The following is an 18,648-nucleotide window of genomic DNA, read 5'->3' as shown; positions in this document are numbered from 1 at the left end:
AGAGTAAGTAACCACCCATGATGATACTACAGATGCTCAAATCGTCCGGGAAGCACGACCTTCTTGTTTTCTAAAGGGCAACATGAGGGGTTCAGAGCCAGACACATCTAGGTGAGCAGTGGCACTCAGAGAACCGGAACACAGGTGGCTCATTACCCCAGAGGGGGTCTACTTAGTGTCTATTTCCAGAAGCTCTGTCCCCACAGGGGTACAGAGTGTTCTCTAGACAGAGTGACTTGTGTACCATCTCCACTGAGCAAAGGAGCTGCTGGACTTGTCACAGAAATAAAATAACTGAGTGGGAAGAGACACATAGTCATAGAAACCCATTATAGGTATTGCTCAGGCTTCTGAATGTTGCCTGAATGAAACTAGGGACATCCAGACATGGAACACAGTTTTTATTTATTTATTTTAAACATTAAAAATTATTATCTTTATTTATTTATTGGGTAGAGATAGCCAGAAATTGAGAAGGGGAGAGATTGAGAGAGGGAGAGAGACAGAGAGAGACTTGCAGCCCTGCTTCACCACATGTGAAGCTTTCCCCATGTAGGTAGGGACGGGGGGTGGGGGCTTGAACCCAGGTCCTTGTGCACTGTAATGTGTGCACTCAACCAGGTGCACCACCACCCAGCCCCTTTATTTATTTTTTTAAAGATTTATTTTTCAGGGGTTGGGTGGTGGCACATCGGGTTAAGCACACATAGTACAAAGTGCAAGGACCAGCACAAGGACCAGCAAAGGATCCCAATTTGAGCCCCTAGCTCCTCACCTGCATGGAGGTCGCTTCACAAGTGGTAAAGCAGGTCTGCAGGTGTCTCCCTCCTCCTCCCCTCTCAATTTCTCTCTTTCCTATCCAATGGAAATGGGGAAAAAAAATGGCTGCCAGGAGCAGTGGATTCATAGAGTAGGCACGAGCCCCAGCGATAACCATGGAAGCCAAACAACAACAACAAAAAAAATGATTTATTTGTCAATGAGAGAGAGAAAAAATATACCAGAGCATCACTGGCATACATTATGCCAAAGACTGAACTCAGGACCTCATGCTTTAAATCTCAACACTTTACCACTGTGCTACCTCCCAGACCATAGCATTTATTTTTATCAGAGCACTGCTCAGCTCTGGCTTACTGTAGTGCTGGAGACTGAATCTGGGAACTCAGAGCCTCAGGCATGAAAGCCCTTTTGCAGAAACACTATACCAGCTTTCTGACCTTTTTTTTTTTTTTGAGTGTTTTTAAAAAATATTTATTTATTTACTCTCTTTTGTTGCCCTTATTGTTTTATTGTTGTAGTTATTATTGTTGTTGTTACTGTTGTTGTTGTTGTTGTTGTTGGATAGAATAGAGAGAAATGGAGAGAGGAGGGGAAGACAGAGAGGGGGAGAGAAGAGAGACACCTGCAGATCTGCTTCACCGCCTGTGAAGCGACTCCCTTGCAGGTGGGGAGCCCGGGGCTCGAATCGGGATCCTTCTGCCAGTCCTTGTGCTTTGCACCACATGCGCTTAACCCACTGAGCTACCGCCTAATTCCCCTGGTCTGTTTTTTTTTTAATTATCTGAGTCACATGGTAATAAGATGCAACTAGGGGCAGGGGAGATACCAAAATGGTTTTTCAAAAAGAATCTCAAAGCTGAGTACCCAAAGTCTCAGTCAGGTTCAGTCCCCTGCACTACCATATGGCCACTGTGTATCCATTTACATATCTGTAAACATAACCACTGGTCCAAATAAATAACTTCCAAATGTGGCTCTGCTTTAGAATCACTTGGGGAACCTACTAGAAACAAGTTTTTTAGGTTTTACTTCCAAACACAGTAATTTACTATGTAGAAGAGGGATGGTAACTCGATATGGTAAAGCTCCCAGAGAGTTGTTTTTCTGCTGTTATTTATCACCTTTATTATTTCCAAAGCACTGCTCAGCTCCGACTTAAGGTGGTGCTGGGTACTGAACCTGGGACATTTGGTGTCTCAGGCATGCATAACAATTATGCTTCTCCCCGACCTTTTCTGCTGTTATTACTAGTGTCACAAAAAGGCTAAAGGATAAGGGGTCAGGAGATATCTCACCTGGTAGAAACTTAAACATGTCAAAGACCCATGTCTCCATGAATAATGGTGTGGCACTGTGGTGTTTCTCCTTCTCCCTCTCTGCCTATCTCTGTCCCCCTCTATCTCTACCTACAATTAAGAGGGAAAAACAAAGGTTTGCTGGGAGCAGCAGAATCATGCAGGCATGAAACTCTAACATCAAAAGATAAATAACTGGGGAGTCGGGCGGTAGTGCAGTGGGCTAAGCACACATGGCGCAAAGCACAAGGACCGGCATAAGGATCCCGGTTCGAGCCCCCGGCTCCCCACCCGCAGGGGAGTCGCTTCACAAGCGGTGAAGCAGGTCTGCAGGTGTCTTTCTCTCCCCTTCTTTGTCTTCCCCTCCTCTCTCCATTTCTCTCTGTCCTATCCAACAACAATGACAACAATAATAACTACAACAATAAAAACAACGAGGGCAATAAAAGGGAATAAATAAATATAAAATTTTTTAACGTTTTTTTAAAAAAGATAAATAACTAGCCTTTCCTACATTTAAGATGTTGAAGGAGGACATGGTGGGTGCTCTAGAGACAAATTGCATTATGTTCTTTGGATTTCCAGTAAGGGGTGTGGGGGGTGTGGGGGCGTGATCAATTGTGCTGACAACACGGCAGTCAAAAATTTATAGACCATTTCTGTGAAGGGGATCAAGGGGCAAAGGACCGGGAGGTGTTGGTGTGGGTGACATGATGATGTCTGCTGTCATGTCAAAAATGGCAAAGGAAAACTCAAAAAGAAGGTAGATCTTGCAGTGGTGATTTGACAGTGAAAGCCACATCTCACAAAAGGTAGTGTATTCCTCTGTTTTGAAGACAATGCAGGGCTCACAGTAAACAATAAAGAGAAGGTGAAAAGTTCTGTCATCATAAGACCAGTTGAAAGATGTGTGCAGACTTATGGCACAGGAATGCCTCCAGTGTACTGAATGGTTCTTTAGTATAAAAAGAAAAAAAAGTATTTGCTCCCTAGATAAATAAATAAACACAGTTTAAAGAACAAGAAGTGATTTTGATGAAGTTAGGTGTGAAAAACTAGCAGTCTAGCTGATGTCTTCCCACAATAGAAAAAAAGTAGAACAGAGAGAAAATACACACCTGTTGGAAAGTCACCATCCTGAGCCTCATTCGTACCATCTGGAAGAAAAAAAAAAAAAAAAACAGATACACAGAGAGGGAAATGTCTTAATCAAATGTGATTTAGATTGGCAAAAACTAAGTTAAGCTAAACTCAGAACAGTCTTTCTTACTAAGTAATTTTCTCCACTGCATAAAACAATAATAGTAACAAAACAAACCAGGTGTTGACACACCTGCACATGTTACAATGTACAAGAACCTGGGTTCGAGCCCCTGGGCTCCACCTGCAGGGGGAAAGCTTTGCAAATGGTGAAGCAGTGCTGTAAGTGTCTCTCTTCCCCTCTATTATCCTCTTCACTCTAGATTTCTGGCTGTCTCTATCCAATAAATAAATAAAGATAATAAAAAGAAAAATCAAAACGGGTAGGGAGGAGGCTCAACCAGAAGAACCTACACATTCCCAGTGTGAGGACTTTGGCCCCCACTTGAGAGCACCTCAGAGGAGAAGCTTCAAGAATGCTGTGGCGCCTCTCCTCTGCCTCTCTCTCCATCTCTGTCACCCTCTATCTATGCACCCCAGAATGTCCCTTGGTCCATGCTCCCAGAGGAATAAAGAATAAGAAAGTTATCAGGGGAGGGGATGGGATATGGAGATCTGGTAGCAGGAGTTGTGTGGAGTTGTACCCCTTTTATCCTGTGGTTTTTATCAGTGTTTCCCTTTTTTTTTAAAAAAAGATTCTATTTATTTATGAGAAAGATAGGAGGAGAGAGAAAGAACCAGACATCACTCTAGCACATGTGCTTCTGGGGATCGAACTCAGGACCTCATGCTTGAGAGTCCAAAGCTTAACCACTGCGCCATCTCCCAGACCACAGTGTTTCCTTTTTATAAATAAAAATTATATTAAAAAATTAAAAAAGTAAAACAAATGAACAAAAAATAACCATCAGGAGGAGTGAAATCATACAGATACTGAGCCCCAGCAATACCTCTGGGAAGCAAACAAAACCTTTTCTTTTCTTTTCTTTTTTTTTTTTTAAAGATTTAAAAAAAATATTATTCCCTTTTGTTGCCCTTGTTGTTTTATTGTTGTAGTTAGTATTGTTGTTGTTATTTATGTCGCTGTTATTGGATAGGACAGAGAGAAATGAAGAGAGGAGGGGAAGATAGAGAGGGGGAGAGAGAGATACCTACAGACTGCTTCACCACCTGTGAAGTGACTCCCCTGTGGGTGGAGAGCCGGGGCTCGAACCGGGATCCTTATGCTGGTTCTTGTGCTTTGCACCACATGTGCTTAACCCGCTGCGCTACCTCCCAGCTCCCACAAAACCTTTCTTTTCACTTTCCCCATTACCCTTCCTCCCCCAATTCACTTGCGCCAATTTCTGTGCTTTCTACCTCCATAATGAAACTCGCAGTCATCTCCTTCCATTTCTCTCCATTCCAAATCTGGAAGAAAAAATACATCATTATCAGTTTTGGCAGCAAGTTAGAACCTTTCTACCAAAAAAGTGCAAATGAGGATAAGGTCACCAATGTTTATTATCAGTATCTTTGGCTTTGGTGTTTCTGATACAAATTTTTTTCTAATCCAAAATATTTATAATTACACACAAAATAGAATATATTGCTTTAGTGCTAGAGCTGCATACCTGTGATTTCAGTGTTTCTGACAAAGTCTTTGTATTTATTTTAATTTTAGATGGAGACAGGGAAGGAAGAGCTACAAAGAGAGAAGAGATAGCACAGTGCCACTCCACCCTTCATGAACCTGCCCATGTGCACTGTGCTCCCATGTTGTACCCTAGGTTCAAACACCAGTCCTCAAACACGGTCAGGTGTGTGCTCTCCTGAATGAGCTGTCTCCTGATCTTGTGATTTTGATTAATATCAGTACCCCATGTAAGTAGAGTCATATAGTATTTTTTTTATTCATGAAGATTAGGAAAAGAAAGAGAAAGAGAGAACACCAGACATCACTTTGGTACATGTGCTGCCTGGGAATAAACTCAAATCTCCTGCTTGAGAGCCTATTGCTTTATCCACTGCACCACCTCCAGGACCATGAGTCATACAGTATTTGTTCCTTTTTTTTTTTTATTCCCTTTTGTTGCCCATGTTGCTTTTTTTTTTAATTGATGTAGTTATTATTGTTGCTGTTATTGACGTTGGGAGAAAGGAGGGGGAGAGAAAGAGAGACACCTGCAGACCTGCTTCACCGCCTGTGAAGCGACTCCCCTGCAGGTGGGGAGCTGGGGGCTCGAACCAGGATCCTTATGCCAGTCCTTGCGCTTTGTGCCACGTGCGCTTAACCTGCTGCGCTACCACCCGACTCCCTATTTGTTACTTTTGTGACTTACTTCTCTTCACATGCCCTTAAGGTTCATCCATGTAGTGTATGGCAAGATTCCCTTCCTTAGAAATATTATTATTCTTGAATAATATTTTATTGTATAATCAATCACATTTTGATAATCCCCTCAACAGCAGATGGACACTTAGGTAGTTAATAATAAAAGTCAGTCTGGAGTGGTGAAGCCCCAGAAGACAAAACCAAATTAGTTTAATTTAAAAACAAATATATATATATATATATATATATATATATATATATATATATATATATATATTGCCTCCAGTGTTACTGCTGGGGCTCAGTGCCTGCACTGTTCCTGAAGGCCATTTTTTCCTTTTTTTAAACCAGAGTACTACTCAGCTCTGGCTTATAGTGGTGAGGGGGGTTGAACCTGGGACCCTGTAGCCTCAGGTATGAGAATCTGTTTGCATAACCATCATGCTATTTACCCCTGGCCTGCCCTTTTTTTTTTGGTTGTTGTTGTTGTATTATTATTGTTATTGCTACTGTTGTTGGATAGTTCAAAGAGAAATCAAGAGAGGAAGGGAAGACAGGGAGAAAAGACAGACACTTGCAGACCTGCTTCACCGCTTGTGAAGTGAGCCCCTGTCAGGTGGGGAGCCGGGAACCCAAATCAGGATCCTTATGCCGGTCCTTGCACTTCATGCCATGTGCACTTAACCTGCTGTGTCATCATCTGGCACCCTAAAAACAAATCTTTAAAATAAGTTCTTCAAGTTCTTCAGACAAGCTAGAATTGGTCAGGATTTTGATTAAATTTCCAAAGCCATAACCACTGTGAAAGTGATAATTGACCCTTTTCGTGGAGAACCACCCTTAACGTGACTAGATGTTTTGTATAGTCTCTCCTACATGGCTAAAATTTCTCATCTCGGTAGTTGGGCAGTAGCGTGGTGGCTTAAGTGCAGGTGGCGCAAAGTGTAAGGACTGGTGTAAGAATCCCAGTTCAAGCCCCCGGCTCCCCACCTGCAGGGGAGTCGATTCACAGGCAGTGAAGCAGGTCTGAAGTGTCTATCTTTCTCTCCCTTTGGGACTGGCATCTCCCCCTCTCTGTCTTCCCCTCCTCTCTCCATTTCTCACTGTCCTATCCAACAATGACGACAACAACAACAATAGTAACTACAATAATAAAACACAAAAGGGAATAAATGAAATAAATATTTAAAAAAAAATTCTCATCTCACCATGATGGGTGATGTAAAACGCTCAACTCCAAGTACTTTTCCAACCTCAAGTACCAGGACCCCAAAACCCCCCTACCCCCAACCTCCATCCTCCTTTCCCTCCTTCCTGAGTCCTTTGCTTTAGAGCAATACACCAAACCCAGTCCAAGTTTTATTTTGTGTTTTCCCTCACAAAAGTGGGGAGAGAATATGGACAGACTATTCACCAAAAAGGAGATCCAAATAGCCAACAGACATGAAAAATTGCTCAAAGTAGGCTGGGAGACAGCATAATGGTTATGCAAATGGCTTCTATGCTTGAGTCTCTGAGCTCCCAGGCTCAATCCCCAGAACCACCATAAACCAGATCTGATCAGTGCTCTAGTCTCTCTTTATCTCGTTTTCACTTAAAGTAATAATAAATCAAAATGTATTTAAAAATGTTCCAAGTCATTGACTGTCAGAGAAATACAAATAAAAACAATGACATACCACCCCACCCCTGTGAGAATGTAATAGCTCAGAAAGGATAATAACAACAAATGCTGGAGGGGTTTCAGGAAGTAAAGGAACCCTTCTGCACTGCTGGTAGCAATGCAAGTTGATCAAGCACTGTGGAAAGCAGTCTGGGGACTCCTCCTCTTTTTAAAACCATTATTGTTGGTGCCAGGCAATGGGGCAACTGGTAAAGTGCACAAGTTGTTGTGTGTGAGGGGACCTGGATTCAAGCCCCACCTTCCCAGCTGCAGCAGCAGGGAAGCTTCACAAGCAGTAGAGCAGCCTACAAGTGCAGGCACCAAATCCCAGTAATAATCCTGGTGGTAAATAAATAAATATAAGGTGTTAAAAAAAAAAATATATGAGGGGTAGAGGAGAGGAGATAGCATAATGATTATGCAGACAGATTCATCATGTTTGAGGGTAGGTTCAATCCCCCGCCCTACCATAAACCAGAGCTGAGCAGTGTTCTGGGCGGGGATGAAGTCACAAGAAGCTGCTACAGTCCCAACCCTTATGTCCACAAAGATAGAAAAATATGATTATGGGGCCAGGCGGTGGCACACCTGGTTAAGTGCACACACCACAGTGCTCAAGGTCCTAGGTTCAAGCCCCTGGTCCCCACCTGCAGGGGGAAAGCTTTACGAGTGGTGAAGCAGGTTGCAGGTGTCTCTCTGTCTCTTTCCCTCTCTGTCTCCCTCTCCCCCTCTCAATTTCTCTGTCTTTACCCAACAATAAATAAAATTTAAAAATATTTTTAAAAAAAGAAAGAAAAGGGGGTCGGGCGGTGGCGCAGTGGGTTAAGCGCATGTGGCGCAAAGCGCAGGAACCGGCGTAAGGATCCCGGTTCGAGCCCCCGGCTCCCCACCTGCAGGGGAGTCGCTTCACAGGCGGTGAAGCAGGTCTGCAGGTGTCTATCTTTCTCTCCTCCTCTCTGTCTTCCCCTCCTCTCTCCATTTCTCTCTGTCCTATCCAACAACGAATTGCATCAACAAGGGCAATAATAATAACCACAACGAAGCTACAACAAGGGCAACAAAAGGGGGAAAAAATGGCCTCCAGGAGCGGTGGATTCATGGTGCAGGCACCGAGCCCAGCAATAACCCTGGGGGAAAAAAAATATATATATATATATGGTTATATGAGTCATCATCAAGAAGACTCCAAGTTCTAGTCTGCCCAAGACAGTGACAATCTGTACTTGTGGTCCCAACAAAACACCCCTCTTCCTCTCAGTGTGCTCCAATTAGACAGTCACCCCAACATGACTCAATTAGCAGTTATGATAGACTCAAATTGGAGCAATGTGTTCCTGGTAAGCTGTGAGACGTCTCATTTAAAACTGAATCTGTGGTCCGGGAGGTGGCGCAGTGGATAAGGCATTGGACTCTCAAGCATGAGGTCCTAAATTCAATCCCTGGCAGCAGATGTACCAGAATGATGTCTGGTTCTTTCTCTTGCTCCTATCATTTCTCATGAATCAATAAATAAAATAAAAATGAAAAACTGAATCCTGGGAGTTGGGCAGTAGCACAGTGGGTTAAGTGCACATGGCGCAAAGCACAAGGACTGGCGTAAGGATCCCGGTCCGAGCCCCCGGTTCCCCACCAGCAAGGGAGTTGTTTCATAGGCGGTGAAGCAGGTCTGAGGTGTCTGTCTTTCTCTCCCCCCTCTCCATTTCTCTCTGTCCTAACTAACAACAACAACATCAATAGCAACAACAATAACAACTACAACAACAATGAAAACAGCAAGGGCAACAAAAGGGAAAATAAGTAAATAAATATTAAAAAATTTTTTTAAAAAACTGAGTCCTGGGGTCATGGTATTGGCATCACGGATAAGACGTTGGAGTCTCAAGCATGAAATCCTGAGTTCAGTCTCTGGCATTCCATGTGCCAGAGTGATGTTCTGGTTCTCTCTTCCTCTCCATCTCTTTCATTAGTGAATACATACTCAAAATAAATAAATAAGTCTTATTTCGAATATATATATCACCCCTCATAAGGGCTGTTACTGGGCTCCACATCTACATGATTCCTCTACTCCTGGTTGACTTTTTTTTTTTTTTTTTTAAGATTGAGGGTGGGAGGGCAGGGGAAATAGCATAATGATTCTACAAACAGACTCTCATGCATGAGAATCCAATGTCCCAGGTTCGACTCCCTGCACCAGTATAAGCCAGAGCTGAGCAGTGCTTGGGGGGTGAGGAGAGAGATGGGATAGAGATACAGAGAGAAGTAGAGACATCAAAGCACTGCTCCACCATTCATGAGGCTCTGCCTGTGCAGGTGCTGTCATGTGGTGGCTGGGGACTCTAGCCCCGGTGGTCATGCATTAATGTGTGCGCGCTACCCGGTGAGCCATCTCCCTGCTCACTATTTTGATTACCTTAAAAAGATTCCTAGTTGGAATTTTCTGGTAAAGAGAAAACAGATTCATGACCTCTAGTCCAGAAGCATGGATCTGTGTTCATGTGGGCACAAGCCCGACTTTACCTGCAATGGCCACAGCCGTTCTTCTCTCTGATGCTTTTATTTCTGGGGCCACTTCTCCCAAGTCTGAGTGTCTGAAACAATTCCAGAAGGAAATTATTATTAAAATGATGAAATACTACTGTTTTTACCTACCAGGTTAGGTATGTAAAATCTCTTGAGGAGCCTTGGAAAACTGCAAATCCTGGGCCATGTCCCAGATTCTTGAAACCAGAATCTAGAAGCTAGGTCTGGGCATCACTGCCATTAAAAGGGACTCTACTGTGCAGTCACAGCTGAGAAACACTGATCTAGAAAAAGCAGCACCTCTCACAAATTCCAGGTCAGAGTATCACTACAGCCAGTCAGAAAGACATAAAAATATACACAGCCTTTCACAGTAATTTCACTTCTACCCTAAGGAAATAATTAAGTTTTAGGTACAAAGACACTTCCACTGTCAAATCTAGGGCAATTAGAGCACAAATATAAATTAAGTATAGCAAAAAAAAAAAAAAATCATTGAAATGACAGGAATAAATAAGAACAGAAAGGAAAACACAAAGCAGAACTTGGAATGGATTTAGTGTACTGCACCAAAGTAAAGGACTTCGGTGGGAAAGGTTCAGTTCCTGGAACATGATGATGGAGCAAGGGGAAAAAGTCTCAGAGGCTGGGGAGATAGTCCAGTGGTTGAGTACAGGACTTATAGGTCTTACATGCTTTGCAAGCCTCAGAGGCCCCAGGTTCAACCCTTGGCACTGCCATATGCCAGAGCTGAGCTGTGCTCTGGTCTCCCTCTCTCTCTCTCCTTTGTGTTCTCTCCCTCCCTCCTTCCCTCATAAAAATACAATTTTTTTAAAAAAAATTTATTTATTTATTCTCTTTTGTTGCCCTTGTTTTATTGCTGTTGTTATTATTGTTGTCATCGTTGTTGGATAGGACAGAGAGATATGGAAAGAGGAAGGGAAGACAGAGATGGGGAGAGAAAGACACCTGCAGGCCTGCTTCACCGCTTGTGAAGCGACTCCTCTGCAGGTGGGGAGCCGGGGGCTCGAACCGGGATCCTTACGCCAGCCCTTGCCTTTGCACGATGTGCACTTAACCCACTGCGCTAAGGCCTGACTTCCTAAAAAATACAAAATTTAAAAAGTTTCAGACTCTAATGGTAGTTACTTATATCTGGGAAGTATGGGATCAGTTTGTTTTGGTTTTGTTTGAGCTTTTTTAGATAGAAGAAACATGAGTGGACTTAATGAAATTTGAGACTATTTAAATGATGCTGAGAGGTGGCCCAGAAGTGGAGTGCAGGACTTGCAAGCATGAGGTTCCCAAGTTTAATTCCTGGCCTGAATATGCCACCATATTCATATGATTACCAGGAGCGGTGATCTTTCTCTGTTTCTCTCTCATTAATGTATAAGTATTTTTGAAAATAAAATAAATGATGCCATGTAGAGGACCAAGACCAAAGTAAGATATATGGATATCTTGGGGGAGATTTGGTAATTTTGTGACCCTTTGAGATAATATCCTTCCAATAGCCGCTCTTGCTCCCCACTGTCTTGCCTGGGAAGGAGAGGGATGAATTCAGTCTCCCCCTGGGAACTCCCAGGGGAAGGTGTCCTGGGTGCTTTCCAGCTTGAGCCCTGTGGCTACTGACACCTGCCTTTTGTCTTCTGCCTACCTGGCATTCCCAGAGACAGCGGCCAAGACTATTGCCAGGCCAGGCCTGCTTCCTCCTCTCAGGAACTATTTTTAGCTTGTCATATTGTTTTCTTTTTTATCTTCCTTACTGCAAAAGCAATACATGTTCTTTGCAGAAAGCTAGCAACAGGGAAATAAGAACTTGTTTTTACCAGCTTCAGGGTCAGATTAAGTCAGAGTATTGCTTAGTGCTCTGCGCTGTAAAGTGACCAAAACTCTCCTCAGAATGGACAGAGGTTGACCCCCCCCCCCCCGCCAATACCCTCAACATGCTAGAATAGCAGCTATGGGGATAAGCTTCACTGTTAACTTAAAAATATACATGGCCAGGGCCACGAGGTGGTGCACCTGGTAAAGCGCTCAAATTAGAGTGTGCAAGGACCCAGGTTCAAGCCCCTGGTTCCCACCTGCAGGGGGAAAGCTTCACAAGTGGTGAAGCATGGCTGCAGGTGTCTCACTGTCTTTCTCCCTCTCTTTTTAAAGATTTTAATTATTTATTAATGAGAAAGATAGGAGAACAGAGAGAAAGAACCAGACATCACTATGGTACATGTGCTGCCGGGGATTGAACCCAGGACTTCGTGCTTGAAGAGTCCAATGCCTTATCCACTGCGCCACCTCCCAGCCACTATTACTTCTCTCCCTATCTATCTCCCCCATCCCTCTCGATTTCTGGCTGTCTCTATCCAATAAAAAAAGATAGTACAAAAAAATTACAAAAACAAATTAGGAGTCAGGCGGTGACGCAACGGGTTATGCGCACATGGCGCAAAGCACAAGGACTGGCCTAAGGATCCCAGTTCGAGCCCCCGGCTCCCCACCTGCAGGGGAGTCGCTTCACAGGCGGTGAAGCAAGTCTGCAGGTGTCTATCTTTCTTTCCCTCTCTCTGTCTTTCCTTCCTCGCTCCATTTCTCTCTGTTCTATCTAACAATGATGACATCAATAACAAAAACAATAACTACAACAATAAAAAGACAACAAAGGCAACAAAAGGGAAAATAAATGAATAAAATTTAAAAATAAATAAATAAATTTCCAAAAATAAAAATATTACACACACACCCACACACACCATGGCCAGGAGCTAGCTTGATCCGTAGAGCATATGCCTCACTGTGTGTCAGACCCTGGGTTCAAACCCTGGCACCACAAGGGAGAACCCGCAATGAGACCAGGTAGAGCAATGCTCTTCTTTCTTGCTCTACTTTTCCCTTCATTGTCCCTCTCTCAAACAATGAATGACAAAATTAGCCTAGGGAGGCTACTGAGGGATGATGTTGTACATGTTGAAGCGTAAGCATGAAAAGAGACCACAACTACAACAAGGGCAACAAAAGGGAATAAATAAATAAATATTAAAAGAGAGAGAGAGAGACCACAGCACTGAAGGAAGCTTCAGTTGAATAGGAGATGGGCTGGAAGCTGGGTCATACACATGACTTTTCTTTCTTTCTTTCTTTCTTTCCTTCTTTCTTTCTTTTTAATATTTATTCATTCCCTATTCTTGCCCTTGTTTTTTTTCATTGTTGTAGTTATTATTGTTGATGTTATTGACGTCATCATCGTTGGATAGGACAGAGAGAAATGGAGAGAGGAGGGGAAGACAGAGAGGGGGAGAGAAAGATAGACACCTGCAGATCTGCTTCACCACCTGTGAAGTGACTCCCCTGCAGGTGGGAAACTAGGGGCTCAAACCAGGATCTTTAAGTGGGTACTTGTGCTTTGCACCACTCGCGCTTAACTCCACTATGCTACAGCCTGACTCCCCAAGGCTTTTTTTTTCCTCCAGGGTTATCTTGGGGCTTGGTGTCTGCACTATGAATCCACTGCTCCTGGCAGCCATTTTTTCCAATTTTTTTGGTTGTTGTTGGATAGAACAGAGAAATTGAGAGAGGAGAGGAAGACAGAGAGGGGAGAGAAAATTAAAGACCTGCAGAGCTGCTTCACCGCTGCTCCGTACTATGTGTGCTTACCGGTGTACTGCCACCTGGCCCCCTTCCACTGCTTTTAAAATTAGTGATTCTGCTTTCTGAGCTAAGGTGGACTGGGTTGCATTCCCCTCTCATCCACACACTGAATTCTTTGTCCCCTGGGATGACTGGACTTAGAGATGGGACATTTCAGGTGGTTCTGAAGGTTAAGTGAGGTTGAGAATACCTCAAGGTATTCTGCACATACCAACTCAGTGTAGAGCAGAAATTTCAATTATTATAAAAATGATTTTCCTTGGTAAGTTTTATTTTTCCTTCCTAAGGAGGAAAGTGAATTAATTTCTTTCCATGTTTCTTTTTAAAAGCATATATGAGGGAGTCGGGCGGTAGCACAGCGGGTTAAGCACACGTGGTGTAAAGCGCAAGGACCAGCATAAGGATCCCAATTCAAGCCCCCGGTTCCTCATCTGCAGGGGAGTCGCTTCACAAGCGGTGAAGCAGGTCTGCAGGTGTCTGTCTTTCTCTCCCCCTCTCTGTCTTCCCCTCCTCTCTCCATTTCTCTCTGTCCTATCCGACAACAATGACTGCAATAATAACTACAACAATAAAACAACAAGGACAACAAAAGGGAATAAATAAATATAAAAAACATTTTTTAAAAAAGCATATATGAGAGGGCCAGGTGGTGGCACACCTGGTTAAGCTCACACATTACAGTGTACAATGACCCAGGTTCAAACCCCTGGTCCCCCCCCCCCACCTATAGGGGAAAAGCTTTGTGAGTGGAGCAGGGCTGCAGATGTCTCTGTCTCTCTTCCTCTCTATCTCCCTTTCCCCTCTCAATTTCTGTCTCTATCCAATCATAAATAATTTCTTGAAGTAATAAAATATCTATGTTTAAAAAATGAATACAAATGGGAGTTGGGCGGTAGCACAGCAGGTTAAGCGCACACGGCGCAAAGCGCAAGGACCAGTGTAAGAATCCCGGTTCGAGCCTCCATCTCCCCTCTTGCATGGGAGTCCCTTCACAAGTGTGAAGCAGGTCTGCAGGTGTCTATCTTTCTCTCCCCCTCTCTGTCTTCCCCTCCTCTCTCCATTTCTCTCTGTCCTATCCATCAACGACGAAAACAAGAATAACTACAATAATAAAAAACAAGGGCAACAAAAGGGAATAAATAAATATTTTTTAAATGAATACAAATTAAAAAGAAAAAGCAAATATGAGAAAGCCAGAGCATCACCCTAACACATGCTATGTTAGGGATCGTATTGGGATTCTCATGCTTAACAGTCCAATGCCGGCATCCTTTATACCACCTCCTGGGATGCTCTCAATATTAACAACAGAGTTGCTCTGCCTAGCACCCTGAGGCTCGATGGGTCGAGAATCCCCCGTGGCTTACAGACCTCTCATTAGGATCTGTAGGCAATGCTCCCTCCCAGTCTGCCTGACAATCACAGGGCACAGCTGGCACCTACCAGTCAGCACATCTGGGAGCCTTGCCTCTGTGAGCACCACCATCAGAAATGGCACAGGGCAGTCCTGGCTCCACTTCTGGAAGTCTGGGGACCAGGTGGTGGCACACCTGGTTAATCGCACATGTTATACTGCACAAGGACCCAGGCTCGAGCCCCTGGTCCCCACCTGCAGGGGGGAAGCTTCATGAGTGGTGAAGAAGGGCTGCAGGTATCTCTCTGTCTCTCTCCCTTTCTATCTCCCCTTCTCTCTCAATTTTTGGGGGTCTCTATCCAATAAATAAATAAAGATAACAAAATAAATTTTTAAAAAAGGAAAACAAACAAAAACCCCTTTTAAAAAAAAAAAAAAGGAGGGAGTCGGGCAGTAGCGCAGTGGTTAAGCGCAAGGACCGGCATAAGGATCCTGGTTCAAGCCCCCAGCTCCCCACCTGCAGGGTAGTCACTTCACAAGCGGTGAAGCAGGTCTGCAGGTATCTGTCTTTCCCCCTCTTTGTCTTCCCTCCCTCTCTCCATTTTTTTCTGTCCTATCCAACGACAACATCAAAAACTACAACAATAAACAACAACAAGGGCAACTAAAGGAAATAAAGAAAAAAGAAAAAGAATCCAAAAAGGCTCAACCCTCACACCCACGGCCATCTGGGTGTGCAGCTGCCCTGTCCCTAATTTACATATATATATTTTTAACCAGAGCACTGCTCAGCTCTTGCTTATAGTGGCACCTGGGATTGAATCTGGGACTTCGGAGTCTCAGGCATGAAAATTATTTTCTATAACCACTGTGCGCTCTCTCTCTCAGCTCTACCTGGAACTTACAGTTCTACAGGCCAGGATGTTCTGTGCCTGCTGACATGCCTCTGAACACAAAGATGCCAATGAGCCCTAGAGGTGGGCACTTATTGGGCAGTGTCACACGAAGCCCAGAATTCAAGTGTCCAAACCTCACAAGCAGAGCTGATTATTTGCAACAAACCTGGTTCCCTCACTGAGTGTTGCTAATAAAACAAGACCACACAAAAACTCATTCCAAGAAGATGCTAGGTAAATAGAGGATACACACACCGCCATGCAGCAAGTAATGCATTATTAATTGCCTTGGATGATAAAAAGTCTGACTCAGCTTGTCCTGTTTGATGCTGAAAGCTTGCTTTCAACACCTGCCACTTTCCCTCCTGCCCACACCTGGGCCTGCTGACAACAAAGCCCAGGAACTCCCCATTTTAGCATTGGCTGGGGACCCTTACCTTGTTATCATGCAAAACCAAAGTAGAACTCAAAAGTCATTCTGGCCACAAAGGACCACTAAATTAGTAAATCAGTCTTTTAAAAAAGATTTCTTAATGACAGAGGGAAAGAGTACCAAAGCATCACTTTGACATATGCAATACCAGGGATTGAACTCAAGGTCCTCAGAATTGTAAGTTCAGTGCTCTGGCCACTGCACAAGCTCCTGGACCAGACACACTGGCAATAAAACTTTTTAAAACTTAGCTCTTGGTATGTGTGGGGATTGAACCATGGTCCCCAAAGAGCTATGATTAAGCCCTATCCCTGTGGGTAGGGTCTCATTTGGAAATAGGGTCTTTGCAGGTGTAAATAAGATGGTCACAGGCTGGTGAAATAGCTCACTTAAATAGTACACTGCCTCGCCATGTTTGACATGCAGGTTTGAGCCTGGCTCCCACTACACTGAAAGAAACGTTAGTGCTGTGATGCTCCCACCACCTCTTTCTCTGTTTCAGGAAGAAAGAAAGAAAGAAAGAAAGAAAGAAAGAAAGAAAGAAAGAAAGAAAGAAAGAAAGAAAGAAAGAAAGAAAGAGAGAGGAGAGAGGGAGGGAGGGAGGGAGGAAGGAAGGAAGAGAGGGAGGAAGAGAGGGAGGAAGGGAGAAATGGGGCTCGGTGGTGGCTCACCTGGTACAGCACACATGTTACAGTGCGCAAGACCCAGGTTTATGCCCCAGCTCCCCACATAAGTGATGAAGCAGTGCTGCAGATCTCTCTCTCTCTCTCTTCTCCTTTCCCCCTTTTCCCTCTCAATTTTCCTATCTTTATTCAAGATAAATTTAAAATATATTTTAAAAATAAAATAAACACACAAAAAAGAGAACAAGGAAAAGAAAAAAGATGGAGGGGCCAGGCAGTGATACACCTGGCTGAGTGCACACATTGCCATGTGCAAGGACCCAGGTTCAAGCCCCTGGTCGCCGCTCCCCCCCCCCCCCCCGCCACCAGCAAGGGGATGCTTCTCTCACTCTATTTCCCCTTGCTCCCCTCAATTTCTCTCCATTGTGGAAGGAAAGAAGGGAGGAAGGAAGGGAGGGAGGGAGGGAGGGAGGGAGGGAGGGAGGGAGGGAGGAAAGAAGGAAGGAAGGAAGGAAGGAAGGAAGGAAGGAAGGAAGGAAGGAAGGAAGGAAGGAATTGACTGGGTCCCTAATGGAATGAAGCAACTACTCGTGCATCCTGATGAGAGGGACCTGTATATACCAAATGAGACTATAGGTGACACTAGGAATAGAGACTGAAGTGACACATCTACACTATCACTACAGTCTGCAAGGGGTGCCAAGGAATGCCAGCAGCCACCAGGCACCGAGAGAATCATGGGACAGAAACTACTTCACAGCTTCCAGAAGAAACTAACCCACTGATAGCTTACTTTCAGACTTCTGGCCTCCAGAACAGAAGAAACTGTTTTCTTTAAGCCATCCAACTCTGATACCTTGTTGCAGCATCCTTAGTGGGTGACACAATGTACCAGTGGCTCTTGAGAGCTCCTTAATCCTGCCTCTGTCTAGACTTGGCATTCTCACCGGTGTGCATCTATGAATCTTTTGCTACTCCTTAAAAAGATTTTTATAGACTGAGGACCTGGAGATGGCTCACCAGTAGAGCACACATGTTACCATTCACAAGGACCCTCTCTCTTTTTAAATATTTTATTTATTTTGGGTAGACACAGAAATTGAGAAAGAAGGAAGAGATAGAGAAGGAGGGGCTGGGTGTCGTCGCACCTGGTTGAGAGCACAGGTTACAATGTGCAAGGACTCAGGTTCAAGCTCCCGGTCCCCACCTGCAGGGGGAAAGCTTTGTGAGTGGTGAAGCAGTGTTGCAGGTGTCTCTGTTTCTCTCTCTCACCCTCTATCATCACCCCTTTCTCTCTCAATTTCTGGCTATCTCTATCCAATAAGTAAATAAAGATCATTTTAAAAAATTAAAATGAGAAGAGAGAGATACCTGCGGCACTACTTCACCACTTCTGAAGCTTTTCCCCTGTAGGTGGGGACTGGGGGCTTAAACCTGGGTCCTTATGCATTGTAACCTGTCAGCTCAACTGGATGTCCCATGACCCATCTCCTCCTGTCCCCCATTTTTTAAGAGACCACAGTACCACTCCACCACTTGTGAAGCTCCCACTGGAAATGGCAGAATCATGCAGGCATGGAGTCGCAGCAATAACCCTGGCATCAAGAGCAGAAGGAAAAAAAAGAAGGAATGAAAGAAAACAGTTTTTATGTGGTCCAGGAGGTGGTGCAGTGGATAAAGCATCAGACTTTCAAGCATGAGGTCCTGAGTTCAATCCCTGGCAGCACATGTACCAGAGTGATGTCTGGCTCTTTCTCTCTCCTCCTATGTTTCTCATTAATAAATAATAAATAAAATCTTTAAAAAAAAAAAAAAAAAGAAAAGAAAACAGTTCTTATAGTTCTTGTATACCCAACACACTTGTTTACAACATACTACTCCATCTGCAATGTCTTCACATTAGGGCTCATGTTCACACAACTGCAGACAGAGCTCTCTCTCTCTCTCTCTCTCCCCCCCCTTTCTGTATCTCTCTT

General features: G+C 44.0%; 1 protein-coding gene across 2 annotated transcripts in view; it reads right to left on the bottom strand.

Annotated features, from left to right (window-relative positions):
- Nucleotides 1-18,648, bottom strand: part of URGCP (upregulator of cell proliferation) — a 45,139-nt gene that overhangs the window by 6,019 nt on the left and 20,472 nt on the right. For both annotated transcript variants that reach the window (XM_060198768.1, XM_060198760.1), the window contains exons 2-4: nucleotides 9,716-9,786; nucleotides 4,578-4,628; nucleotides 3,197-3,235 (exon numbers count right to left, since the gene is read on the bottom strand). In XM_060198768.1, coding sequence (XP_060054751.1) covers nucleotides 3,197-3,235; nucleotides 4,578-4,628; nucleotides 9,716-9,786 — 161 coding nt within the window. The remainder of the gene's footprint in view (nucleotides 1-3,196; nucleotides 3,236-4,577; nucleotides 4,629-9,715; nucleotides 9,787-18,648) is intronic.

The sequence above is a fragment of the Erinaceus europaeus genome, chromosome 1 (genome assembly GCF_950295315.1).
Source record: "Erinaceus europaeus chromosome 1, mEriEur2.1, whole genome shotgun sequence".
Classification (NCBI taxonomy): Eukaryota; Metazoa; Chordata; class Mammalia; order Eulipotyphla; family Erinaceidae; genus Erinaceus; species Erinaceus europaeus.
This window is presented reverse-complemented; position numbering and strand designations above follow the sequence as displayed.